This window comes from Brienomyrus brachyistius, chromosome 3 (assembly GCF_023856365.1).
Source record: "Brienomyrus brachyistius isolate T26 chromosome 3, BBRACH_0.4, whole genome shotgun sequence".
Lineage (NCBI taxonomy): Eukaryota > Metazoa > Chordata > Actinopteri > Osteoglossiformes > Mormyridae > Brienomyrus > Brienomyrus brachyistius.
The window spans coordinates 30444386-30469420 of NC_064535.1; the positions used below are offsets into that span (position 1 = coordinate 30444386).

General features: G+C 43.1%; 1 protein-coding gene across 18 annotated transcripts in view; it reads left to right on the plus strand.

Annotated features, from left to right (window-relative positions):
* The first annotated feature begins 8658 nt into the window (after window positions 1–8658).
* The window catches only part of mical3a (microtubule associated monooxygenase, calponin and LIM domain containing 3a), a 63162-nt gene continuing 46785 nt past the window's right edge, over window positions 8659–25035 (plus strand). For 3 of the 18 annotated variants that reach the window (XM_049009252.1, XM_049009265.1, XM_049009259.1), the window contains exons 1-3: window positions 8827–9275; window positions 22987–23349; window positions 24181–24388. In XM_049009252.1, the coding sequence (XP_048865209.1) occupies window positions 23074–23349; window positions 24181–24388 (484 nt within the window). In that variant the 5' untranslated portion in view covers window positions 8827–9275; window positions 22987–23073. Of the gene's footprint in view, window positions 9276–22986; window positions 23350–24180; window positions 24389–25035 lie in introns of all 18 variants that reach the window. The other 15 variants (XM_049009263.1, XM_049009261.1, XM_049009264.1 and 12 more) reach the window with 9 other exon arrangements.

Below are 25035 nucleotides of genomic sequence, written 5' to 3' on the forward strand. Positions count from 1 at the left end.
AAATGGCTTCTTTGTATTTAGTTAAGAGATCACATGCCCTAATATTTGCTCAGCTTTGACGTTTCACCATGTGCCTTAAGTGACCCCTCAGTAAAGTGAGAAAGCTTGCAATAGAGCTTGCAGGTTACTGGGAGCTGTGGAGCACAAGATCCTTCCTAACTGGATCATAAGCTCCTTTCTCACTGGATTATAAGCATCTTCTTCACTGATTCATCAGTACCTATCTCACTGGATTATAAACTCCTTCCTTACTTGATCATAAGCTCCTTTTTCACTGAGTCGTTAGCATCTTCCTCACTGGATCATAAGTGTCATCCTTACTGGATCATAAGCTCCTTCTTCACTGGATTATAAGCACCTTCCTCTCCAGGGAAGGAACATGCACCCTGATTCTTTGACACATTAGGTCACCCTATATGAAGAATGAACTACTGTAACTTGTAAACACCCTCTGGGTGTTTCCCATGCTGCTCAGACATGTCCTAATCTATGATAATGTCGTGTGTGCTACTGACTCTCCTGAGATGATGAGCTGAGCAAGAGTCACAAGACCCATTGTTACCCAAGGCACATGACCCATTTCTGTCACAACATGTAAGTGAGACAGAAAAACCCCCAAAAACATGTAAGTGAGACAGAAAGACCCAAATAAACCCAGCAAGTGCTGGCTGTGAGCACAAATTCTTGTGAAACTGATTTACTGCATCCAGAGACATCAGAGGTCACCTGCTGCACATAGACAGGGCCCATGGATGTGAGGACAGGACACGGTATGGTGGGTCATGCTGCTGGGCATGCCAAGGTGGATCACACAGCTGGGCATGTGAACGTGAATACAGGATGAGGTACAGTGAAGGAAGCAGTGAAGGAAGCAGTGAAGGATACGGCCGGGAGGGTCACGCAGCAGGCCATACGAGTATGAGGATAGGATGCAGCACAGTGAAACATGCAGTGAATGATGTAGCAGGGTGGGTCACAAAGCCAGCCATGTAAGCATGAAGAAAGGATAAGGCACAGTGAAGTTAGCAGTGAAGGATGCGCTACGCCATGCAAGGCCATGCAAGTGTGAGGATAAGACGTGGCGCAGTGAAAAACGCAGCAGAGTGGGTGACAGATGAGTGTGTAAGTGCGAGGACAGGATGAGATACAGTGAAGAATGTAGCAGGGTGGATCACACAGCTGAACATGTGTGTGTGAGGACAGGATGAGGTTCAGTGAAAGACACAATGAATAATGCAGAAGGGCTGGTCATGCAGTTGAGCATGTGAGCGTAAGGACAGGGGCGCGGCGCAGGGAAGGACACAGTGAATGATGTGGCAGGGTAGGTCACGCAGCCGACCGTACAGGTATGAAGACAGCAGAAGGTGCTGTGAAGGATGAGCATGCAAGTGAGAGGACAGGATGAGATGCACTGAAGGACGCAGTGAAGAATGCAGCAGGCGATTCATCCAGCAAAGCACGGTGACGACAGCCTCCAGAAAAGCCATATTAGTGCACACAGTGCACATGGCACCACACAGGTTACACTAGAGAGTTATTTTGAGAATGAGTTGCACCCTTTATCTTTGTAGGACAGGACGGATGGTGGATCGCGTGAGACTCCCCATGTGTTAGGCCATATGTGAGAAATAAAGCCAGGGCAGGAGTTATAATGAATCCCAGTGGGAAAAAAGTCCTGTGCCATTTTGGACAGCTGAATGCTAGTCAGTGCAGCTGGAGAACATCCTCCTCCAGGTACCATCCTGCCCAAGGCCTTACTCTCGATCTGCCTGGTACAGGCTCCACCCCACCCCCTCCCTAAGTTGGATGATAAATGGTGTGTTAAAATCAGATGTGCGTTATACTTAAAAATAGAGGGATATTGTTTCCCTCCCAGGCAAAAGGCCGTAATCATTTATGCTGCTGAGATTCTTATGAATTTATACATGGGCATTACATTTATAACGATTAATCCATAAAAGACTTTTAGGGTCTGTAATGTCCATGTGTATCAGGGTATAAGTTTGACTTGCCTGGCTACACCAGTTCTGGCTCATGGTGATAACGGCAGCCCACTGGAACAGCTCTTTGCTAGGGATCACAGTCTGTCACCCCCTGTCTGCTTAGCCTCATTATCTCCCGATGTGATTGTCCCATAAATAATGACACCAGCAATGAGTGGGGAAGGCATCGGAGGACAGGAATAGAGCCATCTAACCACAGATTGGCATGTGGCAGATATTGCGGGGTGGTATCATTCCCGGCATAGAATGACCTAGATCCTTACCCATACATGCTGGCAGGACGACTCAGGTTGCCATGGAAGCTGATTATGTCTCAACCCCAGTTCAGGAGCTGTGAAGCAAATTGTAATAACCTGTGATTAGTCTGAAGTTTGGGGCACAGAGTGATCATTACAGTCTCACAAGCACTGTCACAGAGACACACGCCCGCCTTTGTTCACCTGTCACTGTGGGGACTGCACCCTCACTGGGGGGTATATGACTCCCAGCTCCGCCCTAAACATAAAGTTCAGTATTTGTGAGGACATTTTCCTGTTTGCTATTTGGAAACGCTATCACATATGCGCAGACACACACAAAGAAGTGTTTAAACGCACTGATGTAGCAAAACTAAGTTAAAAACACACATAGAAGCATACACATGTATACATAAAGCCACATTAACATTAAAACAGCACACACACAAACATCAAGACATAAATACCTGTTCAGACATTATCTTGAAATTGTTTTTGTTTTACTTCATTTTTTTCCAAGTTTCAAGAAAACTTTGTCTATTTCAAGGTAGCAGAAATTCTTCTGACAGATTTATATGTTTGAGCAGTACAGATACCCACATCACTGCCTTCGCATACATACCATTTCTGAGTACAGTACATGAATGATTCATATGGATGGAGTTAAACTTTATTTTATACACGATACAGGCAGACAGGGTTAACATCTGCAGACATGACTTCACTGCTGCCAAAAGATCCGTAAAGTGTTATTAGAGCTCGTTAGGATGTTCTCGATGGCTCAGGGGTCAATGTACTGGGGCAGCTGATCCTCTGGAGAAAATGTCCTTCTACATGGCTTCAGCTAATGAGGAGCCAGGCTGACTGAGCCCATCCCAACTAAAAAAATACCACTTTATTGCTCACAAACTTCTGAGAAGACTGCACAATCCATAAGTTCAGCAAGCATCCTACATAAAGGCCTAGGCCATCCAGCTCTCCCTTAAAGTGCTTGAATGGCTCCTTGACCAATCAGAAGCGAAAGAGGTGGTTCTTGGCATTACCAAGTAATATTAAAGTATTGTAGTTTGGTTTGACACACTTTTGAGACAGTGAACTGCATACTAGTTACTGATTAATGAAAAGAAGATTTGAAACCCACAATTCACCGACACCTAAGCTCGCTTGTACCCAACCTTGATAACAACAGATCATTTGGGGGGCGGGGCGGGGGGGGGGGGGTACTGGCAGTAAACCTTGCAATTTCAGAACAGATGAAGGCATGGCTTGAAAATATAAGGTTTATTTTTAAAAATTAACCAACCTCACTCTCTGACTCCCAGCATTCTGTGACCCCCTGGAATACTGGTAACAAAATGGAGCCAAGTAGTGGACCAGGGGTTATGAACCCTTTTTCTAAGCCATAATTCTCCTGTCATTTGGTTAATGGACTGAACATATGATCATTTGCAGTTACAATTACCAGGAGAGGTCTTACTACCACATGCATCTGTGAGTGTGATCACAATGAAATATGCCTACATATGAGGAACATAGAGAAAACATATACATATATAATGATGCATACACATATATAATGCAATAATGTAATATATAAAGGACATGAGCAAACATTTGAAGGCAGTATTTTAAAAGACAATATGAAGTAATTGCACATACAATAAATGATGATTATGGAAATTGCTTCAATCAACTTGCCAACTGCCAACGTTTATTTTTTTTTAATACCCACAGTTTAAATAAAACTACAGAACTCAGAACAGAAACACGTTTGGAAGAAGGACAGATGCCACAACCATGTGAACCACAGTGAAAATGGTGACTCGTGATCAGCTCAATCTCAATCTCTCACCCAATCCAGTCTTACAAATGCTTAGTCAGCTCAGGGTCAGGCAGAGCTACACCTGTGTTTGCGGCTGTATTTGTGTACATGTTTGCGTGTTTTTGTCTGAATAATGTTGTGTATCCTGTGAGTACATGTGCCTCTCCATTTCCCAACATGGCCCTGCTCCTTCTCCTGCTCAGGCAGAGGGCTCCCCTGAAGCTCTTCCCTGCTCACTGGCCCATGACAGGCCCATGATGGCTGTGCTCATTAGGGCTAGGCGGCTCATTACAAGGGCCTGGATTTTATGAGCCTGCTGGCAGATATGGGGCAGGACAGAAGTGTAAATCAGGCAGTGGGAAGGAGGAGGCTCAAGCTGGGCCCTGCCGGGCAGTCTACAGAGCCAGCATGGCAACCAGTTTCCACTTCTGGCATTCATGGAAACATGTAAGGACTGTCACTGGTGCTTATAGGGAACATAGTGTCTTATGGATGAAATATGTGAGCTTGACACTCAACAACCCATCTCACTGATATTGGATGGAGAAAACTGAGTGTTGTGTTCCTGTGAAATGCTTACTCATAGTTGCTATTGGGCTGGCCCATTCCCAATGAAGCAGCAGTGATGCATCTTCGGATTTTGAAGCAGAATCATCACATGTAAGTAGTTACATGCAGAGGTTACAAGCAGAATCAAACAGGAGGGGGAGCCCTGTCAGGTACACAGCAGGTCCTGAATAAGTTTCTCTGTACATTAGTTTAATGCTTTAAAATATCAAGTTATTTGCAGATTCTTCACGCATCTTACACGATACTTACCTCTAGCAGATTAATAGGTGAAATTAGACAAAGTACAAAAACATGCGACAGAAATCAAGGCATCCAGTAGGAATATCTCACACACTAGAAAAATGAATGAAAGCTGATGAAAAACATGACCTTTTATTGAACTGTTCACATTGAATATTTTACTAAATTTTGGGACATTAACAAAAAAATGATCATTCCGCAAGGGTAGAGTACAAACTCAGACAAGTGGTTGGGGCAGATCCAGGTTGGCCGGTACCATGGAGTTTAGGTGGTCCTCCAAGGAGGCCGACGTTTGATATTCCCTCAGTTATCTACATCATCGATGGTACACTATAAAAAGTTGTTTCTGAATGAAATAAGATATTGTCACATGTAGGCACATGTTTATAAGCTCCAGACCACATTTAGGGCAGAGATGTGATCGGACCTTGTTGAGAATGCCTTCTATGGTATATTTTTCATTGGGTATCACAGAAAAATTCCAGGCATTCCCATGTCAGCTATGTAAACTGTTTGCATAAATTGTAAATTATGCTGGTAAGTTTAAAACTGGAAGAAAAAGGAGATACATGTTGTGTAAAATGTTAAACCACTCTGTTATTGTCACGCCCGGCTCGTACGATCCTCGTGTGTGCCACGCCCCCCTGATTATCCACATGTGCTTCCCTGATCGTACCCAGCTATTCCTTGTTATTTTGCTCTGTCTTGCCTATTTGAGTCCATGTCTTGCCTTAGTTATTTGTCCGTCATTGATGCTGGTGAGTCTTAGTGCTCTCGTTCCGTCCTGCCTATCTCGATCCTTAATAAATCCCCAGTTTTTCCCCGTAATTCGCCTCCTTGCCTGTTTCCTGCCCGCTTGCCTGCCTGTACGCTCACCCGCTTTACCAGCGATCCTGACAGTTATAAGTGTTCTTTATGGAATTATGTTAATCTGCTTCCCTGTTCTGGATGTTGTTGTCTTTTACTACAGTCCAGACAGAAATCACAATGTTATGCCAGAACTGTGAAGCCTCTACCCTCTAATATAGACACCTCACCCAACTAACAGGTAAAACATGCTTAATGCATGACCCCAACACTCAGTAATCCTGGGTGTGTGAGTGCACTCATCAGTGCCCTTTTGCTCCGATTTTTGCTGTTACGTCCATATTTCTGTCTTGCAATGATGATCATATATTATATTTTATTGTCTTTTTGAGCTGCATTCAATTGTATGAAAGGTGCTATACAAATAAAATTATTAAATTACCTAAATGACTCTGAATATGCTAAGTGAATTAAACACAGAGAAACACATTTGTCATGTGAGCAAAAAAGATCGAAATAGGAAATGTTTTTTCTAATTAGGACACCTACTGCATAACCACTTTAGGCCAGGAAATGTAGTGGGATGAATCTACTAATGGCTTTAAACCCCCAGTAGGTGGGATCACTGGGTCCTGAGGATGCCTATTTGGTTTAACCAGATCCATTCTGGTTACTTCATTGGTTCCCACAGGGTTAATCTCAACAGTGATTGGCTATATAACCCCATCTATTGCTATGAAGCCTCTCTAAACGTCATAAAAGCTCTATAGGGGTGTCTCAGGGAGCTATGTGCTAAGTGCTACAGAAAGGCTTCTCCATCCTGAATTCATGAATGCTAGTCCATTTTCCGGCTTCTCAAGAATTCTGGCTGGAATCCAATTCCATCTACAGCATCTGAAGATCGAAGATGGGTCAGCTGTCGGTCTGCTGTAGTCTTCATAGATCCTCACAGACACACATGCATAAACACACACACCCACACACACACACATGTAGGGTATACCTATCCTTATGGGGCCCGCTCATTCACTTCTGTAGGAAAAATGCTAATGCTAACTATGACAACCTTAACCCCCACCCTGCCCTAACCATAAGTAACCAAGCAAAATACAAGAGTTTTTGCATTTTTAGTTTTTTCATAGCAGTCACTGATTTTTATAAAATAGAGTTTTCCCAGGAAAGCGGTCCCCATAAAGGAAAAAAACAGATATTTATCACGTTGGATGACATTGTGTCTCCATAAGGATAGGTATACCCGCTCACACACACGCACACACACACGCACACTCACACATGCACGCACACTCACACAGGGTTAGCATTCAACTAATCACACCCTTGGGAAGCTTGCTGTCTGTGTCTTCCTCTTTCTTTCCCTGCCAAAAGTGGGCTTGTCCTGCTTCATTTATTTATTTATGTCTGTCTTTGATTGATCAAATGGCTGATCTAATTTGTCTGCATCATTCCTGTCCATAAAAGCAGCTGAGTGAAAAAAATCTGTGTAATTGTATTTCCCCTGCTAGTTTATAAATACAACTATGAAGAATCCCTGATAACTGCGCAAAACAAAAGAGGAATAATAGTAGAAACAAATCATCCATCCATCCATCCATCCATCCATCCATCCATCCATCCATCAACATAACCACTTAATCCTGACCAGTGTTGCGGGGGGACCAGGCGGGAACCAACCCTGGGCAGTCGCCAATACACTGCAGGACACACACACTGACACAAGTACGGGGCCAACTTAGGTTCGCCAATTAACCTACCACAGACACTTTTGGACTGTGGGAGGAAACCGGAGCCTCCGGCAGAAACCCACACAAACACAGGGAGAGCGTGCAAACTCCATATAGAAAGGTGCTACGCCCGACCCAGGCACCGAACCCAGGACCTTCTTGCTGTGAGCCAGCAGCACTAACCACTGTGCTGCCCAAAACAAATAAAAAGAAGAAAATCATGTGGCTTAGAGCAACTGGCTTACTAAATATAGCATTATAACTGACATAATTATAAATAATGTAAATTATCAATATACTGCACTTCATCTTAGTAAGTGTATTTTTCTTTGTCCTGCATTTTTCTACCCCATTGTCACTCATTTTATACCATGTACAAAAATATATTTGCATAAGTTTAAATCACTTTTTTGGGAGGTTTTCCCTCAGCTTTCTACATTATATTCCATTGCACTGGGTGATAGCAAGAGTACCTCTGTTACTGGGCCCCTTAGCAGAATGAGTGGATTATTATGTCAATATCATGGCATACAGATACACCCAAAGACTTGTTGTGGATTTAGAGAAAGTGGGCCATGCACAAGAGGGCTATTCCAAAAGTCTCTGTCTGCTGTAAGATAAGGTGGTGTAAACAGTGATAAAGTACTCTGTGCTTGGAAGCTAAACAAACACCCAACTCTGTATATCTCAATGTCTGCCTTGTTTTTACTCTGTAGATGTCTTAATCCATCACTAATTTAGTCAGCCTTGGTTACTTACAGATATCCTTTAGTTTTGGATGTACTGTTTTAGCCAAAAGTCAAACACCTTTACTACAGTACTTATTTTGGGATGTTTATGTAAGAAGTGCTATGTCTGCTCTGCAAATAATCTTTGGTGTACAGTAAGGTTACCCCCTAAGCCACAGGGACACTGCCCATCTCTTTAAGTGAGATGATTGTCATTTCTCTCTGGTGACAGGAGACAGATAGTCACATCATCCTTGAGAAAGCCTTGGCCTTTAGCTTGTGGGGCCCAAGTGTCATCATGGGTGATCCTCCATAGTCCAGTGATATTAGGAGTTATTTTTCGTTTGGAGCTCTCAGACTAAGGAGGTGGGGGGAGGGGGCTGCACTTCTTGGTGTTAAAAAAGACACACAAGATGCAAAATACCCCCTAAACAGTCCCACAATCATAAATAGATCATATATAAACAGAAACATGGACCATCTCCTTCCAAACAGCATTTCGGTAAATGATTCAAATGTGCAAATTAGACAAGAAGCATCGGATTGTATACATAAAGGAAAAGGTAAAACGCTGGAGAAATGTCGTCTGTAAAAGCACCGGTTATCTTGGTGTATGGGTCCATACGGTCCATTCCTACTATGATCACGCCCAATGTGAAATGTAAAGCTCAACCGGAGCCCAAACGTCACCCCTAGACATCCAATCGGACCGGGCCGTATAAAACACGCCGTTTCCTGCGCTGGGATCATGCTGAGGTCCGTGGGCACAGCTGACAGTTTTCACGCAACGTTCTTCCCAAACTGAAGGAGCTCCTACACGGATAGTCTGCAATTTGGCCCCGTCTGACACGATGGCGGAGATCACGGCAGTCCAAAGCGGAGATGAGATCCCGGCCCTGGGATTGGATGTGTCTGAACTCGCCGTCCAGGAGAAAGCAGGACCGCGGCTGTGAAGCGGGGATAGAGGAGTGACAACACCGCGTAGTCTCTCCGCGATCGGCCGCTCTTACACGCCCAATCGGAGCGGCAGCACTAAAGCGGCGCCGCTTCTCAGTTTTAAAGGTGAGATTTCATAAACCGTGAGATTTCCGACAACGTGGGATTTCCAGAACTGAGGCACCATGACAGTAAGTGTTACAGATACCACCTGGTCCCTGTGTTTCTTAATCTGTTTGGTAAATTTTGCGTAATCGTATAAACCCTAGAACATTCCGTATTAAATAATTCGTGTGTGATAAATGATGCGTATTTATCTTGTTATTGGGATTGAAGCATATTTAGGTGTGCTTCTTGATCGTGCTGATTGCGCTCGTTCTTTGCCTTTCCCCATCACGTTATTTATCGCCGCTGGTTAACGATGCGTCTTATTGTTTCCATATTGAATGTCGCCGTTTTCGTGTACACCCGGGCGCCCTTGCTGTCTGTCAGCGACCCCAGCATGTCTGTGAGTCATTGTTATGTTGAGAAATGAAAATGGTGGCCTTTCAGCGCGTCTCGCTGTCATATTTCCCCTGCCTGTAAATATATGTCGGATCCATTAATGAATTTTCGTCCAGTAACTGAAAATTCACTGTAGTCTCGGAGGGTTCGGTTTTGAGTACGATAGGAAAGGCAGACACTGTGATGGAAATATGAAATTCTGCCTTTCATTGTGTCTTTTCATTGTTCACCGGGGTTCTCATGGTGAACCACCCCGAATGATTTCATACACCTTACGATGATAAATGCACCATCGTCGCAGTATTACCTATATAATACACTGACGGTATAATACAGTAAAATAAAGAGCATTATTCATGATCTATTTCCCCCTTGTCACTAAAATCTCTTGCCCTAAATCTTCCGTATACAGTTGGATACAATATATAAGTACTTAATTTCGTATATAGTGCTTTGGTTTTTGTGAATTAAATTTATCACTGATTGATGTTAATGCATATGGATAATCGATATAATGTGACGCTTAAATCCAATATAATCACGTTTGTCTAAATTCTTGTTCGAAATCCTAAGTGCAGTAATGGTAGAAGCCTAAGGGTCTACAAATGGATGGACCATCCCGCCCGTGCTTGTCCATAAATATGAACAGAGGCTGAAAGAAAAGACTGCCATCAACACAATGAATACTGAGTTTTGTTTTTGTGTGTTTGGACCATGTAGCTCTAGATAAGGATTTTTATTCTGTATCACATTAACATTTATTTATTTGGCTGGCACTTTTGTTCAGAGCAACGTACAAGTGAGGCAGCTATTACATAACAAGCTTACAGCTGTCAATGTGCCAGCTTGTGTACCAGTGTTGCTAGGCTGAGCTCATAGTGATTGACCAGATGCAAGTGAAAGATAGTCGTGGATTCAAATGTGACATTCTGACGCAGCTTAAAACCTTGTGTCAGAGATCCTACACAAATATCGACCAAGTGAGAATTTCAGAAAATAGGCCCAAGTGTAATGTACAAAAACACAGGGAATCAGTACAGCCAAGCAAAGCACTTCAATGGAACAAGCCAGTGGTAGACTATGTAGACTATCAGCTGGTGCTGTATAGCAGTACGGGATTCTGTGTATATTATTATTATTAATATTATTATTATTTAATACTGCCCAATACTTGTGTATGAGCCTTTATAGCTTATAGGGAAATATGTTTGCAGAGAACATCACATAGCTGGCTGGCTGTGACCAGTATTGGACTGGGATTAAAAATTGCCCATACAAGCCAACCAGACATGCATTCCTAATAAAATTTGCTGATGGAGGGAGTCTCCCATGACAAATTTTGACGACCCACCGGAAAAATGTCTGGTATGCCGGATAGGCAGTCCAGCCCCGCTGTGATGTTCGATTAGTTCTGCGATACTCTTAACTCTTGCATCCTGCCTGGTTTTCCGAACACTTTACCCTGTTTTACAAAGAGGATTCCCGCACATCCATGGTGCGGGCAGTAGTATTGATTATGTCTGCAGTAAGATGGGTTGCTTTGTACTGGGATCATCTGAGTGCTGAAATGGAGCCTCTGGCTGTTTGGGGCACCTAGCTCAGTGAGATGTTTTCCTGTGTTTGCTTCAGCCCCAATGGACGAGGCATAAGAATGGGAGGCAGGGTACGAGGGTCTGCTTCTCTGAGGCAGTGAGGGCTCCCCATATTAAAGGGGATGGGCTGTTTTCGGAAGTCTATAAACCATGTTCCAGGCTTTCAGCGCGGGAAGTAACATCTGGGCCGCGGACACATGAAAGGACATTCCACGGTGAACCGCCCCGGTACCTCAGGAGGCTGCGATTAGCTTTAACAAGGGGGACGATGCTGGGGACTGTCAAGCAGAGTGGGAAGCCGAGCTGTTGGACTGGAACCCTTTAGATAATGCCTTTAATGAAGCTGCTTTGGGCTCCTTGTGTGTCTGCTGAGGCTGCTTTGGTGTTACCGCGGCGTTGGGATGCCACTGTGGCTGATATTTTCCTGTGCCTCCATCTTGCTGCCGGAGCCAGTTCTTGGGCTGTTTGACTAACATTCGATTCAGTGTGTAGAGTGGCAGAAACTTTGAGTGGTGACGTGATCCATGTTAATATAACTGAGGTCATGAAAGGGCCTTGGGTTTTTATGTATGCCGCTTATATGACAACCCCATATAAAATGCTTTAAAGACCCCATGAAACCAAAATGTTCAAAGTTTGTGGTTAGCTTTATATATGTATTACTATATATGTGGTTCTGTCGGGTTTTAGACCACGATCCACATCTTTCTGCAACCTTAGATTTATGGTACCCTGTTATGCTTTAGTTATATGTCTTTCAGGAAGTTGGTGGCTGCATCGTGCTGCTTTTAGGCCACTAGGCTGACACGTTGCTAGCCAGCTAGTAGTAGTCTGCAGGGAGCCAATGAGTAGATCCCGTAATATTTTTCATAAAAAGATCAATAATGGCAATTTAGTTTTTTATTTATTTTTTTACTCTATTTTGCTTCTCATTGCATGCACTGTCCCAGACAAAGTGAAATTGGCTCCCCCAGGCCCCGTATCCCCCTTGATTGACATAATGTTATAGCAAACACGTGGCTCACTTTATTATTATATTCTCTTGCTCTAGGAGATTGTTCCACATTAGTGTCCACTTTACAGGAAATAGTCATTGGACTTTGTTGCCTTTTCAGCTCTTTTCATGTTAAATTTGTTTAGAACCCTATTATGTATTTTTCTTTTGCAATTATTTATCCCTTGAAATGTCCTTCTGTCCTGTTTCATGTCAGTTACTACATGCCAATTAAATTCTTATTTTAAAATGATAGCCTTGGTTGTATCAGCACCACAGGTGAAATTTGACCTTTGTGATGTCATTCGGCTGAAGGCCTTTGTGGGCTTTGTGTACCTATTAGTGTGACGTGCCAGACAGCCATGGCTCCTCAGCGTAAGCAGCATTGCTGGAGCTGGAGAATTCCACTATCTGCTCGTAACAGGCTGACCTGTCCCAGCCCCCACCACTAGCCCTTCGGCACCCCGGCTGCATCCCAATCCCGGGTAGCCTGCAGATTCTTCCGCTGTCTCCCCAGTCCACTGCTGTCCCTTACCAAATGTCATTAACACAAGGTCTAGTTGCTTAACAGATGCCTTTTCAAAAACATTTAAGTATGCTGTTTTTATTTATTTATATGCCAGTGTTGTTCACAGTGGCAGTGAAGGTTAAGTACTTAGCCTGTGAGTCCAGTGGCCTTGTCCCTTCTGGGTAGTGAGCCTGAAGGCCTCATTTTTAACCCCAGTGTGTCCTGCTTGGCCGCGCTTTCTAGGAAGCAACTTAGCCCAACATTAGCCCACTCACTGTCATTTCGGTATATGTGCAGTTCCTTCGGAAGCAGTAGGGGATAGCTACTTCCTGAGGAATCCCACGTTGACAGTGTGTGTATCTCTTTTCTGTGATGATCTGCCCACATCATCATGTAGTTATTTCCCGACGGACTGTGCAGGTCAGCATTTTAAGGCATTTCTGGCTGCCCAAGCTTTGGACTCAAGGACATAAAGTCCTTCCTTGCATCACCCAGGATGAGGTTTGCCGATCTGTGTCCATGAAGGCTCCTTCTGGCATGGTTCCTAGTCTTGCATCTCCAGTAACTCGGAAGTGCTGGATATGAGTCCAGGTTCAGAGAGAATCATGATTCTCCACTTCCTGCTAGGCTGACATGTCCTTGCAGGTGGGTAAGGCAGGTATGCTCCCAAACATGACTAATACTGGGAGAAACACCAGGATAAAAATAATGACTGCGTCACCTGCAATGTTAATGCAATTACGCAGCTAGTGTAGCGGTATGAATTTATGTGTTTTTTTTTTTGTATAGACAGATGCTGCTCAGACTGTAGGTGGCACTGTGTCCTATTACCAAATCTGGCTCAGCTTTTACTCTTATGTTTTAGAAATGCCGTGTTTTAAGAAAACTGGTCAAATATCTGAACGTAACTTGTCATTTATAGACGGTTTTAATATAAGCAAGGAATGTTTGAATTAATTAGGTATAGAATCATTGATTATTTGAAAATGATAAATATTTTATATTTTACTAGCATGCCATTCACAGTGTCCCCTGCTGCATGCCCTGTGTAGCTTGGCATAGACTGCAGGGTGTTTGAGCCTGTACTGGATAAATGGTTGGAAGATGGAAAGGTATGGGGTCTGTATGTTTTATTTATTATATTTTAAATGCGAAAAGTGTTTAAAAATACAAATATTGCAAATTATATAAAGATTTTAAGTAGAGTTCATGCGATCAACATGAAATTCATTTCAGTCAGTTTTATAATCGGGTCTGTGTTAGCAGTACTTGTCAGAGTAGATCACTGCTCCAAAGGGATTAATATGTATGTAGCAACAGGCTGTTTTAAATGCTCAGGCGGTGTGTTTACGAGTTCGGGGGCAGAGAGAGCCACGGGACCTATTCTCTCAGCTGGATGGCAAGGAGAGAGGGCCAGGCTTGGAGGATGGGCTATGCTTACTGTGGGCGCTATCATCCTCCCATGACATTGTTGAATGATTTTTGCTTAGATGTTTACAGATTTGAAGAACAGAATGATTAATACAATGTTAAAAACAACCATAAACCAGTAAATAGCAAATACTGATATTATGTCAGCCCTGCATTCCAAAGGAAGACGGAATGAATGAATCCTGTTTTTTATATACACCATGTCAAGAGTCTGTTTGATTATGCACTTCTCAGAAAAGGTGTCTGATGGGTTTGCTGTTGTCTTGGCCCTTAGCTCATGTCTTTCATTTTAATAAAAACACAGTAATGTTGTCCATGCATCATCTTATGCCCAAAGGCACTGTTAGCAGTTAGGCTCATTTAGTTTTATCCTACCCCCTACTCTCAAGCTGACCAGATGATGTCTGCGCTTCATTCAATTTTAACATCCATAAAGGTTTGTGATAGGCCAGCTTAACATTCTGCAAGCTTTGTCATTAACTAGTTTAACATTCACTAAGGTGTGATTGGCCGGTCTAGTCTAGTGGATATTTCAGTTTCCGCTCCTTCAGGTTTGTCACCATGCATTAGTAATCTGTATTGATCCAGCTTTGACTCAAACTTGAGTACATACGCAATTTGAAATGTGCCCTCTATTGCTTATGAATATGCATCTGTGTGAGGATAGTACAGCATAGGTTGACCTTGCCTCAGCTGGCTGCTCGTATTTCCATGCAGCTGTGCTGTTCACGTTACGGGACATGCTGTAGCGTGAAGGTTAATCTGGCATTCAGATGCCGTGTCTGTATGAATGAGCGGAACATGATGGCTCACCTTTCAATCACCATTTTCGTCTTTAAACTTGCAAATATCACTAAGTACACGATCACCCCAGAGATCCTGAACAAAGAGCTGAAGTGCAAATCTACTTATTTTGGCCTAAGATTTGTGACAGAATGTTTTCAGCACTTTCCATTGGCATTTTTGGCCGAATCAGTCAATTCCTATGCTCTTTATCGCAAACTCAGAATATTTGGCCTTTCGTACTATGACCCAAAAGCAATAGTGGAACAGACTGGATTTTTTTGTTTACTTTGATTTCATTTTTTATCCTAGTGCCCAGGGTGGTAATATCTATAGCTCATTTCCACTTAGTCGGGAACCTTGATGGTTGGGCAGCTTCTTGCTGAGCACAGATGGTGACTTAGCCATAAACGGGTGATAACAGTGCCTGGGAATCCATAGCAATAACAGTGACTTAAGGTTCTGCGTGCCCCTCCCCCAGCCGTGCAGCGGGATATTAAGGGATTTTAGCTGACTGGCAGAAAAGCATGATATGTATATTTAATGGATAAACAGAGGAAAATGTATGTGCACCATATGTTTTGAAGATACTTGTCAGTCTCACAGTTGTTCACATTGACATCTTCTGGCAGCTTTTATTTGTTTAGCTCAAAGTTTAATGGGGAATACCCATGTAAAACAGCAGAATGGTTTCCGTAAATATATTCTCACGGCCATTTTTCCTCTGACGATGTCCTGCTTGCCCTCACTCGTCACTGGAAGCTAAGTACCTCGAACATGACCTTGTGTAAGCGCCTCTGCTTCATAGACACGCTGGCTTTGACATCGACATGGCTGCCTGTCTGTTAGCAAGCAGCGCATAGCTTACTGGTGAGGTAATGAGGATGGAGCTGAATGAGGATCGCTGCATATGTCAAATGGCAGTTTTATTAGCGATTTTTGAAGTAACCACCTAGCAACACGTTTAACAAATTTCGCTGTTAGGTGACACACTCTGGTGCTGATGTCAGAACTTCTGGAGGAAATGATGAACTGGTTCCCATGTGATTGGGGTCAGACCCAGTGCACCTGGGATTGTTTAACTGGGCCTGGAGGACAGGCACTTATTAGCTATGTGTCTTAAAGGTAACTGGGCTGTGACTGGCCAAACCTGAAGATCCAAAGACCTACCCTGACCAAACTCTTAAATAAGCTACCAGTAAGAATGTCAGAATCAAATGGGGGTCATGGCAGCCTATAGATATCCATGTTAAATGATTATATTTGGAATTATTATATATATTAAACTAGAATAAGCAATAAATCTCATGTGTTGGGGTACTGACATAAAATTGAATAAAATAAGAAACACTAAACACAATTTTTATACCTGTGCATCCAGCATGCTGAGGGATTTTTGCTATTTTGACTAAATAAATAAAGGTCCTGTCTATTTTTGTAGTAATTTTGGCTAGGATGTTTATGTATTGGGCAATGAACGTAATTGTAGCCATCATCTGGAAGAATGGTGTAATGTTGTATAGCCAGAATTAATTGGTGAGCACATTATATCTTAAAACATAACCTACAAACAAGTGCTGCTTTAATGAAATGTTTTTATTAATAGGCTACAATTTTGAGGCAAGCCTTCTTTCATTCCTGCATCTTCTCACTGCTTATCCAGTATAATCTGGAGCTTATGTCAGGCAGCACTAGGCTGAGGATACACTAGATGGAATCCCAGGCCATTAGAAGAGACACACACTCACATACTCATAATGGGCAATTTAGCGACGTCTATTAGAGCTTAACCGAATGTTGTCGGTATCAATTGGGGTACAATTTAAATGCCCCCGCCATCATAGCATCCATTATCCTGAGTAGCAGAGGGAACTAGCCCAGGGTACACTCATGGTTGGGTGCTAGTCCATCACAAGGCACGCTACCATGTTGATTAATATTAGCAGCCTTTGACATTACTAGCTGTGGATGCAGAACAGGATGTGTCTCTTCTAACTGTGTGAGGTACGCTTTCTCACTCTATCCAGCTGCTTCTTGTCTGTGGTATCTAGAAGACACACCTAGTCTCTCCAAATGCTAATGCCTGTCAGAGTGGGCTCAGGGAATGCCTGGGCCCACTTTGAGAGGATCTCTGAATGTGCTTGTCAGTGAAGGATACCTCATTCAAATGTCTCCTCACCAGAAGTAACTTCTTTTCCTCTTAACCAATGCAGTGGTAACACTCATCTTTCCCTCATTCCATTGTATTTTCCCATTCTTCCTTAAACACTGGTAGCTTCAGGGGTGTGTACAGGGGTGGGGCCACAATGACCTGCTCCTGGCTGAAAGCTGATTGGCCCCCAGAGTGCCCTCTGTCACTCACTGATTCAAATCATACCATTGAGTAATAAGGTTGGCCTCTCTTATGTCCCCCACTTTTAAAAAGTCTTAAAATCACCCCTAGTAGCTTGTTTTTTGGTTATGGCAACTTTTAGCTATTCAAGCTGAAATTATAACAGGTTAAATATCTCTGCATCTGTATCCATGTCTCTGGAATATAAGATGAAAAAGAAGAGCTCCTGGTGTGAGTGAGACCTGTGCTTCGAAAGGCCTGCTTCTGCTCCATGTTGAGGTCACCTCCTCATTCTCCTGATCTGAGGAGCAGCAGTTGAGTCTTGGTGGGCTGGCGGAGGGGGGGGAAATGTCCGTGGTTTTGTGGGCCCCTGTGTTGTGGGAGGGGCCTGTCGGGCCACATTACTCCACTTATTACTAATGTGAATTGGATCAGTCCAGTTCTCTATAGATAAACGTTGTGTAATTCCTGCAGTGGTGTGAGATACATCATGCAGATGTTTCTTTTCCGGTACTTTAAAATCCATTTACAAGTTTCTTGCTGATATCCGAGGTTGTGACCTGTTTCAACTGCTCCCCATGCTCACTGTGTTTTGTGTTTGGAAGCTGCTGAACTGAGAGAAGGTTCCGGATCCTGGAGTCAAATGAGGGATTTTGTTGTGGGTGGGTCGAGGGAGGTGGGGGTGGCAGCTGGTAGATGGAATCCACTGTGCTCTCACATTGCAGTCGGAGAGACGAAGACCAACTGCTACAGAATGGAACAGCCATTGCACTACTCTGAACCTTTTGGCTTTGCTTAATCAATGTATTTTGATCCTAGATTGTTGACTGGTTCTGAACAATAGTCTTTCACTTTTCCATAGTTATCTGGAGAATGAGGAGTATTCTGGTTATACTGCTTTGATTTTGTTTGTGATTTTGACTCACTTCAGTAATGCAAGCATCTGCATTTTTGCCAACTGGATATTGTTCCATGGAAAGAGCTATATACAGTCATACCTCGGCTCACGAACTTAATTCGTTCGAGGACTCCGTTCTCGACATGAAAAGTTCATGACCTGAATCAATATTTCCCATTTAAAATAATGTAAATACAAATAATTTGTTCAAACCCTAGAAACACTGTTTTTTTTTATGTTTTTCTGGGACCAAGAGTATAGACGTAAAATTACTGTAAAGAGCATAAAAGGGAAAGAGAGAACATGCGTTTACAGAAGTCAGACCAATACAACTGAGCATACACTTGTTGGCGGGCTGATCGCTCGAAAGACACTAAAACACGGAAAAGAACCACAAAGTGTACCCCCCAAAAAACTAAACAATTAACGTTAAAAGACTGGGTAACAGTCTAAAACGATACGGTAATTTCGAAAATGTGTTTTTTTTTTTTTTTTTTTTTATACTGTACATTTTTATATGCCTAAAATTTTTATGTATATTTCGTGACGCGACGCGTTGTATGGCGATGAAATTTGTTGTTTGTACTATAAACAAACAATATGCAGTTGCCACTATGTGTGAATGGACTTACTGTAAATAGGAGTTTCATTAAGTAGTACTGTAATTTTATGTATTAATATGTGACTGTTTAAAAATCATTACAAACATTTATCAGTCACTGAAAGGTACTGCTATAAGAGAACGTTCTCTCTCTATTTTTTATGTTTGTCTTTTTCAGATGTTATATCGGAAACTATATCTGAATTCCGTCTATAATTGATATACTTTTAATGGTGCCAGCAGTGAAGCACCTAGCCAGTTTATTAGCGGAATAACTTTGTATTGTAAATGAAAACCATGAGGTATTCTAACTCTTGAGTGGTGAAGAGATCATCAGGTGGACCGTAAAGTTCAGTTATTAGCAAACTGTTTTATCGTGCGATTCTGAAAAGGACAGCGTTAACGTGCTCCCGAGAGGATAAAGTACTTTCTCTTACAATATGTTTAGCTTATCACTTGTATATATATAGAGTATGACACACACACACACACACACCAGCCACTTTATTAGGCACACGTGTCCAACTGCTCGTTGACGCAAATTACTGATCAGCCAATCACATGGTGGCAACTCAATGCATTTAGGCATGTTGACATGGTCAAGACGAACCGCTGCAGTTCAAACCGAGCTTCAGAATGGGGCAGAAAGGTGATTTAAGTGACTTTGAACGTGGCATGGTTGTTGGTGCCAGACGGGCTGGTCTGAGTATTGCAGAAATTGCTGATTTTCTGGGATTGTCATGCACAACCATCTCTAGGGTTTACAGAGAATGGTCCAAAAAAGGGAAAACATCCAGTGAGCAGCAGTTCTGTGGGCGAAAATGCCTTGTTGATGCCAGAGGTCAGAGGAGAATGGCCAGACTGGTTCGAGCTGATAGAAAGGCAACAGTAACTCAAATAACCACTCGTTACAACCAAGGTATGCAGAAGAGCATCTCCGAATGCACAACATGTCGAACCTTGAGGCAGATGGGCTACAGCAGCAGAAGACCACACCGGGTGCCACTCCTGTCAGCAAAGAACAGGAAACTGAGGCTACAATTCGCACAGGCTCACCGAAATTGGACAATAGAAGATTGGAAAAATGTTGTTTGGTCTGATGAGTCTCAATTTCTGCTGCGACATTTGGATGGTAGGGTCAGAATTTGGCGTCAGCAACATGAAAGCATGGATCCATCCTGCCTTGTATCAACGGTTCAGGCTGGTGGTGGTGGTGGTGTATTGCTGTGGGGGACATTTTCTTGGCACACTTTGGGCCCCTTAGTACTAATTGATCATCGTTGCAACGCCACAGCCTACCTGAGTATTGTTGCTGACCATGTCCATTCTTTTATGACCACAATGTACCCATCTTCTGATGGCTACTTCCAGCAAGGTCATGCACCATGTCATAAAGCTCGAATCATCTCAGACTGGTTTCTTGAATATGACAATGAGTTCACTGTACTCAAATGGCCTCCACAGTCACCAGATCTCAATCCAATAGAGCACCTTTGGGATGTGGTGGAACGGGAGATTCGCATCATGGATGTGCAACTGAGAAATCTGCAGCAACTGCGTGATGCTATCATGTCAACATGGACCAATATTTCTGAGGAATGTTTTCAGTAACTTGTTGAATCTATGTCACGAAGGATTAAGGCAGTTCTGAAGGCAAAAGGGGGTCCAAATCGGTACTAGCAAGGTGTGTCTAACAAATATATTTGTGTGTATATGTGTCGCAATGGCATAGACCGGTGTGGGTGGGGACAAAGGCATACTGTGTTGGGGAAGGAAGAAGGGAGGGAGGCCCTGAGGGCAAGTGGAGGACACAGCAGACATGTGTTGTTCAGGTGTTTGTTCAGAGTTCTACTTAAGCCCATGTAGCAGCATTAGTAGCAGTAGCAAATAGGGGGCATGCATTTGTTAAAAGAAATCATGCACATATGTTTGGAATGGTGTATTTTCATTTGGAATATTATGTATATACATGTTTGAATAGGTTACACACAGCCTTCTGTTAAATGAAAGAGGCTGTGGTACACACCACAATTCCATAATCTATTGTGACTCTGCTAATTACTGGATAGGGCCTCTATCTGGCCTTGTCTGTGTGCCGCTGGCTTCCCCTGTGATGCTCACAGCTCTGGAGAAGTTGCTTGGCTTGGCTTGCAACTTGGTCCTGTGACACTCACCCATCCACGTACAAGCTTACATCGAGGAACAAAGCCGCTTTTGAAAGAGTTCTCACTGCCTTTAGTGTGTTTGGTCATACAGGTTCACCTGTGTTTGGGTGGGTTAATCATGCCCTGCAGAAGAATGGATGCACAATGAAAATATATCAGCCCTGTATGAGACTGGTCTAGTGACAAAGATTTTGATTGTTCCAGCAGAGTCGAATGGCACATTGTTGATATGTAGTGTTGTCATTCTAAATTCAGCCTCTGGACCATTTAACATTCTCCTCTTCACCAATTTCCTGATCTTCTTATGAGGCTGACAATTTGCTCAGTTTCAGAACTGATGGATCTCTAAACCTATGGCCTGTAAACTCACTCACAGTCCGTTTGCTATAGAGCAAAGCTCATTGAGATGGTGTTTCAGTAGTTGGGGTGAAGCTCTGGATAGTTTTTATTTCCATTTATATGGAGAATTTGTGGTTGAGGAACTGGATTTGAATTTACAGTTACAACATGAATCCCTCTTCTCTCAAGTAATTAACCTGCTGCTCAATTCTAGGTGGGAAGCATCTATTGAGAAGTACACCTTTTGTATGACAGGGCTGATCCCAAACATGAGGATATCCCCCCTTTGGGAGTCAGAATAGTACAATCCACTCTGGCTATGATTGGTCAAGAGGATGCTCCTTTATGCTGCCTTCTTCCCAGTAGACATACATATTTCATTCAAACTCTGGGTATATCTTCCTTGTGACACTTTTATAACACAATACACATTCAGGGTGTGAGGTGGTTTTGTGTATAATTTGAATACCCATTGTGCAACGTTTGTCCTCTCTCAGGCAAGGGCCTGGCTTTGTTTTGTAGTTCCTTTTTTGCCATCGTTCTACAAAGTCTTATGCCAGCATCGCGATGAAATGATACTTCCTTAATTTTTTGGCTCTACTTCTGTCACATGATATCTGCACTTTCTCCCTGTTTAAGGACCTCATGATGATGTCATTATGTTTGAATGTGGCCTGCAAAATTGTTTTGACGCTGCTTTAACCTTGTGGGAAATTGCTCCATATTTACGTTACATCAGACTGACAATGACTAAATGCTTCACCGTGAGCCACCGGCCTGTTGCAGCAACATTATTGTAATTATGTTGTTTTGCATGCCCGTGTCCAAGTTTCAGAATAATAACAAATCTAGCCCAGCCTGCTTATGAGGATCAGACCTACTTTTACATGGTGTACCTCTCTGTTAAGAACACTGAATCCCTGTGTGATGACTCCCCAGTCAGAACTATGTGAGATTATGAAAAGGTGAAGAGGCTCAGCTCTAGGGCTTGATGATGCTGTTTTTAAGCACATGTCCTTGTTTTCATTTGGAATTTATTTCTGCACTGTGCTCTGGAAGGACAGCTCTTTCTAGGTCTTTTGTTGTTTGTCATACTTCTGTATCCATTCTTCTCTCTTCAGAGGGTCCATATTGTTGCAGGGGGTCCTCTTGCTAGGATAATGTTTATTCCCTCTCTTATTGAATGTCAATGGCCTATAAATGTAAACTTCCTGTTTATACACTATATGACATCTAAATCCATAGGCCTGAATATGGAGTTGGTCCCCCCTTTAGAAGCTGTAACAACTATCACTCTTCTGAGAAGGCTTTCCAAAAGAATTTTTTTTCTTTTTGGTATGCCTATCAAGACATTTTGGACAATTCTATGCTTCCAGCTCTATGGGAAAAGGGAAGGCTTTTCTGTTCCAACATGACTGTGCCTCAGTGCACAAAGCAAGGTCCATAATTGTATTTGTGAGGTCAGGCAACCATGCTGTTCTGGACGAATGGGCAAAAATTTCCACAGACACACTCCATAATCTTGTGGAAAGCCTTCTCAGAAGAGTGTCCGCTGTTATTGCTGAAAAGAGGGGACCAACTCCATATTGATGCCTATGGATTTAAAATGGGATGGCATTAAAGTTCTTGTGGGTGTAATGGCCAGGTGTCCCAATACTTCTATTCATACAGTGTATCTCGATATGTTTCCTGACCTTCTGTTCATGCATAAGGCTCTGCATTCCTCTTAAGTCTGGCCACCTTCCTCTGGTGCAGGAACGGAGATGTTGGAATCTGGAAGCTGTAGCTGATCAGACTGACTGACAGAGTGGGTTCCAGGCGGGAAGGTTGTGCCTCCTCACCATGGGAGACGGGGGCCTGGGTGCCAGGGGTGAGGGGCTGAACCACTCCCATGTCCTGTTTGACCGCTTCGTCCAGGCCTCCACCTGCAAGGGCACACTCAAGGCCTTTCAGGAGCTGTGCGATTTCCTGGACCTCAAGCCTAGCGAGTACCGCATTTTCTATCACAAGCTCAAGTCCAGGCTCAACTATTGGAAGGCCAAGGCCCTCTGGGCCAAATTAGATAAACGGGCCTCTCACAAAGACTACAAAAAGGGTCGTGCGTGTGCCAACTCCAGGGTAAGTGGTCAGAAGGATCATCTGTTCATTATTCATCCTTTATCACTGCGGGGGTGTTTTATCAGTTAACATATTACTAGAACTGGGTGTTACATTATCATTATTATCAGTTTTACCGTATTACCGTATTTTATTGTCAGTGTTACCGTATTGTTATTCGTATTGTTTGTTTCATTTTTCAATTTATCTATAAATTGGTACCTTTTTTTTATGCTTATGTTTTTTTAAATGCTATACTCTAGTATTTCACATTCTAAGCATTTTACTTTTAGATTGGGGCATCATTATAATACATAATGCATATGATTGTGTGTGAGTATGCAACTAAAACTGATGAAATCATGGAATAGACTGCATCGTAATTAAATTACATTAAATTTAATCACTCAACATATGTGTTTAACTAATGTGGCACTGTTTTTGATTAATTTATCAGTTCAGATAGCTGGAGAGATTTCAGGTTAGGATTCACCTATAGAAGACCTATTCACTTTTAGATTGGGGCATCATTATAATACATAATGCATATGATTGTGTGTGAGTATGCAACTAAAACTGATGAAATCATGGAATAGACTGCATCGTAATTAAATTACATTAAATTTAATCACTCAACATATGTGTTTAACTAATGTGGCACTGTTTTTGATTAATTTATCAGTTCAGATAGCTGGAGAGATTTCAGGTTAGGATTCACCTATAGAAGACCTATTCACCTAGGTAGTCTTTTGATCATCTGTCTGCAATCACAACTCAGTTTAGCTGTTCCTATGAAGACTTGAACCCACCCCTGTTTCCATCAGTACGTGCCTCTGCTTGGCTTGCCCACAGTGCCTGATCATTGGCGCGGGGCCATGCGGCTTGAGGACGGCCATCGAGTTGGGTTTCCTGGGGGCCAAGGTGGTCCTTCTCGAGAAGAGGGATGCCTTCTCGCGCAACAATGTACTCCACCTCTGGCCCTTTACCATCCAGGACTTGCGTGGCCTGGGGGCCAAGAAGTTCTATGGGAAGTTCTGTGCTGGTTCCATCGATCACATCAGTAAGTATTTCATTTGGCTAAGCATTTTTATTGACATGTCAAACTGATGCCATTTTGCATCTGGCTGAGGCAGAGGCTGCTGGGATTTCTGCACTGAGAGAGAGTGGTGTACACGTGGGGTTTTTTGTGTTTTTTCGGCCTCCCAAGAGCATCCATCCATCCATCCATCCATCCATCCATCCATCCATCCATCCATCCATCCATCCATTCATTATCCTCCACTTATCCGAAATCGGGTCGTGGGGCAGTAGTCTCAGTAAGGAAATCCAGACTTCCCTCTCCCCGGCCACTTCATCCTGCTCATCCGGGGGAATCCTGAGGCGTTCCCAGGCCAGCCGAGAGACATGGTGTCCCAGTGAGAGCTGAAGGTTTCGGTCCAATGAAGCCAACAGAACCACATCATCTGCAAAAAGCAGAGACCTAATCCTGAGGTCACCAAACCGGACACCCTCAACGCCTTGGCTGCACCTAGAAATTCTGTCCATAAAAGCTATGAACAGAATTGGTGACAAAGGGCAGCCCTGATGGAATCCAACCCTCACCGGAAACAAGTCCGACTTATTGCCGCCCATGCAGATCAAGCTCTGGCACTGATCATACAGGGACCGAACATAACCTTATAAGGAAGCCCGGCACCCCATACTCCC